The 11,944-nt window shown below is 49.0% G+C and overlaps 1 protein-coding gene across 1 annotated transcript; it reads right to left on the reverse strand.

The window, feature by feature from the left end:
* Positions 1–110: 110 nt before the first annotated feature.
* LOC146220201 (uncharacterized) lies at positions 111–5,658 on the reverse strand. The gene is made up of 3 exons (XM_084694136.1): positions 5,158–5,658; positions 2,139–2,279; positions 111–927 (listed from the first exon to the last, which is right to left on the reverse strand). Exons 1-3 carry the CDS (start codon positions 5,291–5,293, stop codon positions 740–742), a joined length of 465 nt encoding a protein of 154 aa, XP_084550262.1. The 5' UTR covers positions 5,294–5,658; the 3' UTR covers positions 111–739.
* Between the last annotated feature and the right edge of the window lie 6,286 nt (positions 5,659–11,944).

Raw genomic sequence — 11,944 nt, forward strand, 5'->3', positions numbered from 1 at the left:
TCTGAAACAAAATATATTTAAATATACTAAATTATTTAATACAATATTTAACAACAGTACATGCTTTCATTGTACATTTGACCTTACAATCTCAAATATAAATTCATGCAGCGTGCATAACAGCTTATCTCGAGGAAACCTTATAAAAAAAAATATGGACAATATGGCTTTTGGAGAACGGAAACATGGTAGACGTGCAAAGAAACGACCCACACAGGATGAAATCAACTTCACAACCAACTCGTCTCCGACTGTAGAACACGAGCTCATACATCGGCTAGTTCTTATCAGAAAATACAGAGAACTTCATTGGTAAATGTTCACGATCATGTTAATACAGGATCGCTAAGCGTTGATACGTATTTTTGAGTTTTCATTTGAAGCATAGGCTACACAACGTCTACGCTTGCGTTAAGCACAGATTGAATCATTGAACTATTTCCTTCTGAGCATCTGACATATTCTAAAAAACTGATCATAAAGACGCATAATAAATGCAAAAGTATAACAGAAACAGCTGTTGTTTTTTACATTGGGAAAGGGACTCGAGCGGATATAGCCACAGTGACAAAAGCTATTTGCACAGCGTTCTACTTGATCTTCCCTTCAGCCTCTTAACAAACAGCTGAAAGACACGGACACAGAACGTCACTGATAGAGGGTGAATGCAAATTCAGGTCCGCGGATTGGACCCTTGTTGAGTTCCTTGACATGTAGGCCTACTCTGAGCGACAGGTCATCACAGGCATAACCGTAGGAGAAGCAGGCTCGCTAACGCGCAGACGTAGTGCAGCGCTCCTGCCCGCCAGGAAGTGGCGCTGTTACACAGGTCCGAGTCGCAGCATCTGATCCGCACGCCCGGCAGCTCCTGCTGCTGGCAGTGTCTCGAGGTGGCGCACCCGCTCGTCAGCAGAATGCCAAGAGCCGCTGGAAGACAGGAAGACAAAGACAGCTGTCAGTCAGAGCAGAGGGAGGACATGGTGACAGTTCTGTCAGTCAGAGCAGAGGGAGGACATGGTGACAGTTCTGTCAGCAGGTGGATGACAGGATCAGATCACAATGTGAGACTGTGCTGAAGAATTGCGAACCAGATGCTGCATTGTTCACTGTTCACACTGTGGCAGAAGGTGCCAGAGTGGACGGGCTAGGGCATGGCTAGGGCTAGGGCTAGGGCTAGGGCTAGGTCTAGGGCCAGACCCCTATCATTTTGAACAGTAGTATGGTCCCATCTATATTGTCCCATCTGGACTGGGTGAGTACTTTCCTGGAGTGAGAGTAGGATCATGGGGAGACGACACAGACTACTTTATGAAGACAACCTCTGGCCTACTTTCAACTCCCTCCTGATCGGATTAGTAAGAAGACCAGGTGTGCTGCCCCTTCAAGACTGTCCTCATCCCAGACACGCCCCCTCACACCCGACAGCCTGTCATCAGGCTGCCCTGATCCCATTCTTTCCCGGGAGCCAATAAAAACAGGGCGCCACATCAGCTCTTTTACGTGACTGGCTGTCTCAGCTGTCTAGGAAGCAGCAGCTGGATCTTACATCAGCAGGTCCTCATCCTCATGTCTAAGAGGCTGTTTTATAAAATGAGGCATTAGAATAGTACTGTGTGGGTTAGGGTTCGGTGTGCTGTGAACAAGCTTCTCCAACTGACAGCTCATCCCAAGGGGGAATAACATTTGAATATAAATTAATATCAGTAGTAATTTAGCATTTATGTAATTCAACTTCAGCTGTCCCGGTGGCACGGGGGCGTAGCTGAACATGGTGATGTGGCTGAACATAGCAGTGTAACAGGAGAGGTGTAACAGTGTAACAGGAGAGGTCTAACAGTGTAGCAGGAGAGGTGTAACAGTGTAACAGGATAGGTCTAACATTGTAACAGGAGAGGTCTAGCAGTGTAACAGGAGAGGTGTAGCAGTGTAACAGGAGAGGTGTAACAGTGTAACAGGAGAGGTGTAACAGTGTAACAGGAGAGGTGTAGCAGTGTAACAGGAGAGGTCTAACAGTGTAACAGGAGAGGTGTAGCAGTGTAACAGGAGAGGTGTAACAGTGTAACAGGAGAGGTGTAGCAGTGTAACAGGAGAGGTCTAACAGTGTAACAGGAGAGGTGTAGCAGTGCCCAAAGACTCACTGCTCTCGGTCCTGATGCAGAAGCGATGCTTGAAGCCCTTGTGTGAGTGGCTGCAGGTGAGCACCTCTGGGTTGGAACATCCCACGTCCACATACCTCTGGCCCTGGATGATGTTGCAGCCATAACACTGCAGGCCTCGCACTGCAGGACACACACACACAGCCTGTTAGTGTGGATGTAGTGTTAATGCCAGATGTGGATCTAGTCCAGCCAGGTGTGGATCTAGTCCAGCCAGGTGTGGATCTAGTCCAGCCAGGTGTGGATCTAGTCCAGCCAGGTGTGGATCTAGTCCAGCCAGGTGTGTCTAGTCCAGCCAGGTGTGGATCTAGTCCAGCCAGGTGTGGATCTAGTCCAGCCAGGTGTGTCTAGTCCAGCCAGATGTGGATCTAGTCCAGCCAGGTGTGTCTAGTCCAGCCAGGTGTGTCTAGTCCAGCCAGGTGTGGATCTAGTCCAGCCAGGTGTGGATCTAGTCCAGCCAGGTGTGTCTAGTCCAGCCAGGTGTGGATCTAGTCCAGCCAGGTGTGGATCTAGTCCAGCCAGGTGTGTCTAGTCCAGCCAGGTGTGGATCTAGTCCAGCCAGGTGTGGATCTAGTCCAGCCAGGTGTGTCTAGTCCAGCCAGATGTGGATCTAGTCCAGCCAGGTGTGTCTAGTCCAGCCAGGTGTGTCTAGTCCAGCCAGGTGTGGATCTAGTCCAGCCAGGTGTGGATCTAGTCCAGCCAGGTGTGTCTAGTCCAGCCAGGTGTGGATCTAGTCCAGCCAGGTGTGGATCTAGTCCAGCCAGGTGTGGATCTAGTCCAGCCAGGTGTGGATCTAGTCCAGCCAGGTGTGGATCTAGTCCAGCCAGATGTGGATCTAGTCCAGCCAGGTGTGGATCTAGTCCAGCCAGGTGTGGATCTAGTCCAGCCAGGTGTGTCTAGTCCAGCCAGGTGTGTCTAGTCCAGCCAGGTGTGTTTAGTCCAGTGAGGTGTTTATAGTTCAGTGAGGTGTTTCTAGTTGTCAGTCTGGAGCAGATTAAAGCACGTAAACCTCTTAGGGTTTAAACAGATGGTTCATGAGACTGGACTTCACACACACCTGTGGCTGAACTCAACAATCCGTGCAGCCAGGTGGGAGATCAGCCTGACAGCAATCCTCTCTTGCTCTCATCCTGGTGCTGCGCCCCTGCAGCCAAGCCGGAGCTGTGTGCTAATAGCTGACCGCTACCACGTCTGTTAAATATCCAACCGCAAGCACTCATGCAGCTTTCAGTAGGCAAACTAATCCTGCCAAATGCTCTTACAAAAATAATTTCAAAATCTGCTGGAATCAAGCCTGGTAGAACCAGGATGGCCGGCATGATGACAGGAAGGGTGTCATATCAGATAAACACACAGAGGGGCATTAAGTATAGTCTACACATCTCCACAGAGAGAGAGAGAGGAAGAGAGAGAGACACAGAGAGAAAGCGAGAGAGAGGGAAAGAGAGAGGGGGTAGATAAAGAATGCAGTTTGTTTCCGAGGTGCTGACTTCATGCGCAGCCGAGAGCTGAGATGGTGTTGTTGTTTTGACCAGATTCATGAAACATTAAGGAGCCTTCTCTCTGAGGACATCAGACACAGGCAGACAGGCAGGCAGACAGACAGACAGACAGACAGACAGACAGACAGACAGACAGACAGACAGACAGACAGACAGACAGACAGGCAGGCAGGCAGGCAGGCAGGCAGACAGACACACACACAGGCAGACAGGCAGACAGACAGGCTGACAGACAGACAGACAGGCAGACAGACAGGTACACAGGCAGACAGGCACACAGGCAGATAGACAGGCACACAGGCAAACAGACAGGCTGACAGGCAGATACAGAGTTGTTTTTTATTCATGGATCCACCATGCCCCCCTCTGTCCGATCTCATTAATGCTCAACACTAGGAAGAGCAGCATTTACTTACATAATTTCTGACAAGGTAGTTTCTGTGTAGTGATGTCTTCCTGATTCAGCCAACAATGTTACTTATTATTATTACTGTAATATTGTACTTGAGATGTTATTGTTGCTCTATTCCTCAGATGTTGTTCTGTGAATGATAGCTGAGATGTGGGTACTGCTACAGACTGTTCCTTGACTGATCACCAAAATATACTTAGAAAAATGCACTTCTCAGCCTAGAACAGCTGCTGTTTTTCCCATAGGCACTACTCGTATATCGCATGAATACATTCATACTTGTACATAAAGGTGTCTGCTAAATGAATACGATCCATTACAATAATAAATGTCAAACGTAATATAAATGTTATATAAAGGCGTCTAAACAGACAGATGTACTATAGAGGAGTTTAACCACACAGGCAGGCAGGGACGGGGCAGCCCCCTAACCGCACGCTGAAACGTTATTCTGAGAATAAACCTTTGTGAATGAACGTATAATGTTTTGAGATTAAATTCATGCTCAGCATATTCACCCCATCTCTTAGCATCTGACATGGCATGTGTGTATTGATGAATAATCTGAGATTATTGCACACTCTGTATGAGCCTCAATGAGATCACAAATGACGACCAACAGCAGTAGGAATCTGAGATTTCATAAGAGAGAGGAAAGCACAGGCTCAGTTTGGTGACCCTGTTTTTTAATCTTTAGCTTCGCGCACAAAGAGGTTAGAGGTTGTAGAGGAATCAATGGACATCATACCTCAGGGAAATTTGTTTTTTCACATTTAGTTGATGTCGGGTGTATACCCATGTGGGCCATTAATCCCAGGGCGGTAGTTTACCAAACAAAAGAAGCATTATCAATACTTGAAGACCATAATTATGCTTGTTCATTATTTGTAAGTGTTTTTCTGTTGATTGAAATCTGTTGACACTTCACGTGACTCTTGGTCTGCACAAACACACATCTCACCCCATCCTCTGCCTCACATACACTGATGTATACGACTAGTTAACACATATACACACGTACACATATACCCTGCCTCACAAACACACACCACCCGCACACACACACACAGTGTTCACACGCACTCACCTTGTGGGATGCAGAGGGTGGACAGCAGGGTAAATCCGACCGCATGTGCCAGCCAGGTGTGTCCAGTCATGGGTACAGCCCAGGTGAGACGTCCGCAGGTGGGGCTGGGAGGAGGGCAGGACACCCCTGGTAACATCCAGCAGAGTCCTCACAGACACAGCAGGTCCTCTCCTGTATGCACTGTGATCCACGATCACACGCCACGCTCACACACCACGATCACGCGCCACGCTCACACACCACGATCACACGCCACGCTCACACACCACAATCACACGCTACGACCAACCGTCTATTGTGAGGAGTGGCAGTCAGTCAGTCAGTCAGCCAGTCACCCAGTTACCCAGTCAGCCAGTCAGCCAGTTACCCAGTCAGTCAGCCAGGGAAGCAGGCAGCCAGGCAGGCAGGCAGGCAGGCAGGCTGGCTGGCTTGCAGACGATAACTGTGTGAGCTGCTTGTTGCTCCTTCCCATCCTCTACACTACTCCTTCTCCTCCTCTCTTTCCTCTTCTCTCTGGCAAGAGAAGAGACGACAGCTTCCTCTGCAATTTCACTAACGGAGGGAGAGAGGGGGAGAGAGTGGATGGAGGGGGGAGAGGGAGAGGAGCGGAGGGGGCAGGGTGTGGATGGAGGGGGGAGAGGGCGAGGGAGGGGGATAGGGGGAGGGAGATAGGGGGACAGTGAGAGGTAGGGGAGCGGAGGGGGGAGGAGCAGGGGGGGAGGGAGAGAGGGGGAGGGAGGGGAAGGGGGGAGAGGGGGATAGTGAGAGGGAGGGGAGGGGGGGGGGAGCAGGGGGAGAGACAGGCGGTGGTGGCTCTTCAGTTGGACCAGACACAATAATCAGAATTAAAGATTGATAATCCATGTTTTCTAATAATAGTAGTGTTACCACGTGGAGGCATCACACTGAGCGACCAGGGTGTGCATCCAGGTTATCTCAGTGTTTCTCAGCTAGCTCTGGACAGAAATTCTATAATCAAGAATTAACGATGAAATCCTTTCTTAGAGGCTTTAATGCCTTGGGATAAGCTTTGTGGCTTAGCCTGCATCTCCTCCACCCAGAGCAGCATATGGTGCAGCTGGATGGATGTCTGTCACTCACAGGACACAAATCTACAGTGTGGGCGACGGATTCCCCCAGGAAAAGGAAGTTATAACTTTAGTGAGCAGAGTGTAGTCCATCAGATGAAACCTGGGCTTCCAGAGATTTCTCCTGTGTGTCAGATGTGTGTGTGTGTGTGTGTGTGTATTGATCTGTTAGTTTTGGTGCTGAGTGTGTGTATATTGATCTGTTAGTTTTGGTGCTGAGTGTGTGTGTTTATGTACTGTATTTGTGTGTCTGTGTGTGTAAATATCTATTTGTATGTGTGTGTGTCTGTGTGTGTATGTACACTGTTTGTCATTAACCAGGAACAACCCAGTATAGATGTGAACCGGCACTAAACCAGCATGGCACTTCAACACTACAGAGTGCAGAGTCAGCGCCGTCCTAGTGGTCTGGAGCAGCAGGGTCATTTCCACAGAACACAGAACGCTGCCCTCTGCACACCTTGTGAATCTGTATCTGGTGAGCTAGACACAGCAGAGAGAGGGAGGTAGAGAGAGAGAGGGAGAGAGGAGGAGTGAGAGAGAGAGAGACAGAGTCAGAGATGGAGGGAAGGAGGGACGAGGAGAGAGGAAAGAGGAGAGAGGAGAAAAGAGCAGCGCGGCCATGGAGACTTCCTGATGAAACTGCAGGACCAGAAGAAGAAGAGGGGCCGGCAGCATCAACCCAAAAAAAGACAAATGTAAAAAAAAAAAAAAAGCGTTGATGAGGAAAACATAATGCATGAAAAGTTAATTTGGCTCCAAGGCTTTAATTTTGGTCATCTGTCATCTCGCATAACAGAGAGATGCGAAGAGAGCAGAGAGGAATAGGAAATGGCCGTTAAGTCTGGTGTATTAAACCCAGTTGAGCACATCCATAGCGTTAATCACTGGTAATCCATCCAGTGTCCATATAAAGTACACCACTGTACAGTACACCATACTGTAGGCCGTGATGTCACAGAATCACTTCAGAACACAGGGTAGTGACATGTAGAGGGGAGAGAGAGGGAGAGAGGGAGAGAGAAAGAGAGAGTGAGAGAGACAGAGAGAGAGTGTGGGGTGTGGGGGACTTTGATGCAGGGCTGTTCCAGGCTGGTGAGATCCTCCCTCCCCTGCTCCTCCAGGGGTGGAGGTTTTGCTGCTTTTGTCACACGAGCCTCGATGATCGTCTTAACGCTGGCTGTAGGATTACAGCCCGGGGCTGGAAGGGAAACTGCCTTTTAATGGACGAATATCAAGTAATTGAAAGTTTGACCGTATGTGCATGTGCCTCTGCAGTTTGGCTCTGAGGGGACAGCAAAGCCAAAGTGTCCTTATGCAGCAGACCAGCCTTGTCAGAGAGTTGAGCTCCTCTTGTGGGGACGCAAGCACTTCTCCTGTTTGCATTAAAGCACTCTGAATGATTCAGAGCGTGGGGAATAAGAATGAATTAAGCCAATGAAACATGCCCATCACGCACATCAAACTTGGATTCGCTCAGTTGCCGTTAGACAAGGAGACAAGTTGCATCGAGGCTGGAGGGGGTCTGGAGGGGAGAGGTGGGTTTGGAGGGGGGAGGGGGTCTGGAGGGGGTCTGGGGAGGGGGGGTCTGGAGGGGGGAAAGATAATTCATTTCTTGTGATGCAGATCTTCAGGCCTCCAGCATCTCACTGGCTCTTGGGACGAAATGGCCAATTTTGCTGTCCGGAAAGGAGGTGTGTGTCTTCACACCATCTGTTGGTGCTGCTTGGGGGGGTCAAGGGGAGGGGGGGTTCAGGGGGAGGGGGGGTTCAGGGGGAGGGGGGCGTTCACATGCTGATAAGATGAGGACCTTACCCCCTGCTCCTTCTCCTGATTGTCTCCTAAATAAGTAGGCTACAAACACGTATTCAGTGGATGTGTCTCCTGTTTCATAGGACCACTAGTTCAACCTGACGGCAGGGCAGGAAAACACTGTTCCAGAACCACAACCCTGACTTCAGGATGGGAATACAAAGTGTCCGCCAGTGTCTTGGGTCTGGATTTCACTCTTACATGTTCCACCTCTGAGGAGAACACACTTTTTAAACATGTCCGCAATCTCTGATTAGCTGTAAAGGCGCTAGAGCTTGTGTGGGGAGTGGTGCTCCTTGGTGGCTAGCCCCTGGCTTGGAAGGCGCACGTCCGCCTCTGGAAACACGCCAGAGCCCGTTCCCCCCAGCTCCAACGCACGGCCTGCTGCTCAGATTGAACGGTCGCTCTATTTTTAAAAGGTTAGCCGGGCGCAAGGCCGGGCTTTCAAGAGCGGCAGATGAATAATTCAATTGACACAGATACGGACGAAGAACGTCTAACCCGTTCACTATTTACGAGCTTAGTTGTACCACTGGTTAAATAATCTGTTATTATTAACATCCGCTGCCCATCTCTGCAGCTTAACGCTCTCGTCTAGATACACTGCTGTCACAGTGCGGAACCATTACGGGAATCTGACCACGACAAACATGTTAAAAGACAGATCTGTCTTAATGACTTTCATTAAACTGATATTTCTGAGTGACTGCTCATGTCATGTGGCTGCGCTAATGCTTCAGAAGCAACAACCTACACAATATTTCAGTCATCTAACTCCCTACTGTCAAACATCCACTTTTTAAAGGGGGATTTAAAGGAAATTTTCATTATCACTGCTGTTTTAAAGCTCTCTTGCAAGTGCCCTCCGGGTTCTTGTGCGAGCGGCTTAGCATCATTAGCATAATGCGCTGATAATTCTGTTCATATAGCTGTAGTTCATGTCATTCATCCCATCCTCATCATCACCATCATCCTCCTCCTCCATCATTTCATATTAGGGATAGGCTATATTAACTCCCATGCAAAAATGTTATACCATGTAAACACATGGCACTTGCAGTGCACCCACTATGTGGTGACTGAGTATTTGGTTATGGTAGTTAATATAACCTAAATGTAAAGTGTAATTACTACTATAACATGTCATATGTTGTTCCTGTAGGTGCTGAGTTACGTGGTCGTTAATGTAAGTGATGCTAGCAAAGGGCCGTGTCGCCCTCAGAAACGAGGTGACATTAAACACACTGGACCTCTTTGAAACAAGGACATCAAAACAATCATGAATTATAAATAAGCTTCATAATAAGATTGGCAACACAGAGGCAGCAAGATGGACGTTTGGAGGTCCAGGAACATGGATCTTCTGGGTTCCCAGGTTACCTGGAGGGTTGGTTACCACCCCCCCCCCCCCACGTCCCCCAGCCAGTGTCAGTGTGCACCCCGCCCCTCCCACGTCCCCCAGCCAGTGTCAGTGTGCACCCCCCCCCCCCCACGTCCCCCAGCCAGTGTCAGTGTGCACCCCCCCCCCTCCCACGTCCCCCAGCCAGTGTCAGTGTGCAGACCCCTCTGGTCCTTCTGTCACTTGCATGTGCTAATCCCTCCAGGATTGACCTCCTAAACCACCGCTAAGAACTAAAGCTGATCCAATAGAGGTGGAAAATAGCTAAACCTTCTCACCTGCCCCACACAACACACCTCACCTACCCCACAACACACCTCGTCTGCCCCACAACACACCTCACCTACCCCACAACACACCTCACCTACCCCACAACACAGCTCACCTACCCCACAACACACCTCACCTACCCCACAACACACCTCACCTACCCCACAACACAGCTCACCTACCCCACAACACACCTCACCTACCCCACAACACACCTCACCTACCCCACAACACAGCTCACCTGCCCCACAACACACCTCATCTGCCCCACAACACAGCTCACCTACCCCACAACACACCTCATCTGCCCCACAACACAGCTCACCTACCCCACAACACAGCTCACCTACCCCACAACACAGCTCACCTACCCCACAACACAGCTCACCTACCCCACAACACAGCTCACCTACCCCACAACACAGCTCACCTGCCCCACAACACACCTCATCTGCCCCACAACACACCTCACCTACCTCACAAAACACACAGGTAACCCCCCCCACACACACACAGCTGCTGGCCCCGCCCACCTTCTGGTGATCTGCAACACCACATCAACTAGATCTACTCTGCTGTTGCCATGGTGATGACTTATTTAGTGTTTACATCTGTCTGCTGACTTCAAACACCCCCCAGCCTCGCTCTGATTGGCTGGTTGGTGGAGACTCCGTGGATTGACAGACTCCATGCTGCTCAGATCAGTGCTGCTCCTCAGCAGAGGAAACAGGAAGCAGCAGGTGGAGGGGTTGTCATGGCTACCTCTTCTTCCTGTCCTGATGAGGGTCCTTGGGGGGCAGGGGCTCTGATGCCCCCCCTGCGCTGGTCCTCTTGCTGTACACCTCGCTGCTTTCTGCAAGACATACACAATTTATGGATCATTTCAGAGTAATGCCTCAAATTAAACAGAAAAAATGGTCCGTCACTGAGCGTGGAAAAAAAATGAAATGCACCAGAGTGAAGAGTTCGTTGTTAGATTTCAATCCCTGATTATTATTCAAATGGATCCAACTGAACAAGTATTCATGTACTGCTTGAATTGATTTCTATTTCAGATTCATTTTCTTTGGAGGCGGAAGAGATGTAGGCTATTATCTGTGAATCATGAGAGGAGGATATGACTTTCTCCTCAGTATAAAATTGCAAAAGATAAGCCAGCGGTAGCTCACTGCGTACGCTCTTTGAATCTCAGGAAATATGTGATGTTTCAGTCGGTAGAATGTGATTGGAGGCTTTGAAAATATGTATTCAGAACTCCGCTTGGGCGGCAGAGGCCGCGTGACGGAATGAAACAAAGCTTTTGCCATCGCAGCATCGCAGGCTAAACACACCCACGAGCTTGCAGTGACCTCTAGCTTCCGATTGTGGCACCCAGCTAGTGGACCCTCACAATCCCTCTTCAAATATTCACCATCAATGCTAAACTACCAACTAAAACTCTAATTTGAGATATATTTGTGTCGCACCGTGTCTGGTAGCTGAGATGTGGTGACTATACACTGTGCCTATTGGGCCTAGCTGTGACGTGGTTACTTTATACTTAAGGCTACCTTCTAAATACAGACGTTTCTAAACTCTGACCACTGAAATAGGCTACTATTAGAGCTGTTCATGTTCTATCTTAGATCCTTTGCTTCGTACGTGGCGATTTTTTATGTTGGTCTGGATAAATGCACCTGCTTATTGACTCAAATGTAAATGTCGTTTTAGAAAGACATGCTGTGTAGCGAGACTTGAACGCACCGCTCAGTCCAGGTCAGACATCGTCTCCGCTGATGCCATGGGGCACCACAGGATCCACTCAGAGGTTTTTTCGATCGGATATGAAAGAGTAATTACAGTATGAATGTAATCTAATGTCCTGAGATAAAGAGCGGGATTTACAGATGAGGCTTTCGGGTCAGTGTGGTCCCTGACACACTGAGCACATTCGGTTTCATAATATTTCCTCGGCCGCAAGAAAGCGGTGAGATTATATCGGAGTATAATATTGAATGACCTAAATATGTCTGTTCAAACTGCTCCCTTCGGTTGCCGCTGATCCGATATGAGTCATCATAACGGAGGCCTATCCACTGGGTAAGAAAGGAACAGGAATAGGACCTACTACGACTAGTCACAACTTCCCCCTGATACAGGCTAGCTAGCCTAGGCCTAGGCCTATCTGGTCAGAGGATGCGTAACAGGGAAAGTCTATGTAGGCCTATATTAAAATGAT

The sequence above is a fragment of the Hypomesus nipponensis genome, chromosome 27 (genome assembly GCF_054491055.1).
Source record: "Hypomesus nipponensis isolate SF chromosome 27, ASM5449105v1, whole genome shotgun sequence".
NCBI lineage: Eukaryota > Metazoa > Chordata > Actinopteri > Osmeriformes > Osmeridae > Hypomesus > Hypomesus nipponensis.

Coding starts and splice junctions, on each gene's coding strand:
- LOC146220201 (XM_084694136.1), bottom strand. CDS start 5,293: ATGTTACCAGGGGTGTCCTGCCCTCCTCCCAGCCCCACCTGCGGACGT. Junction 2,280..5,157: donor CACCCTCTGCATCCCACAAG/GTGAGTGCGTGT, acceptor TGTGTCCTGCAG/TGCGAGGCCTGCAGTGTTAT. Junction 928..2,138: donor CTGCATCAGGACCGAGAGCA/GTGAGTCTTTGG, acceptor CCTGTCTTCCAG/CGGCTCTTGGCATTCTGCTG.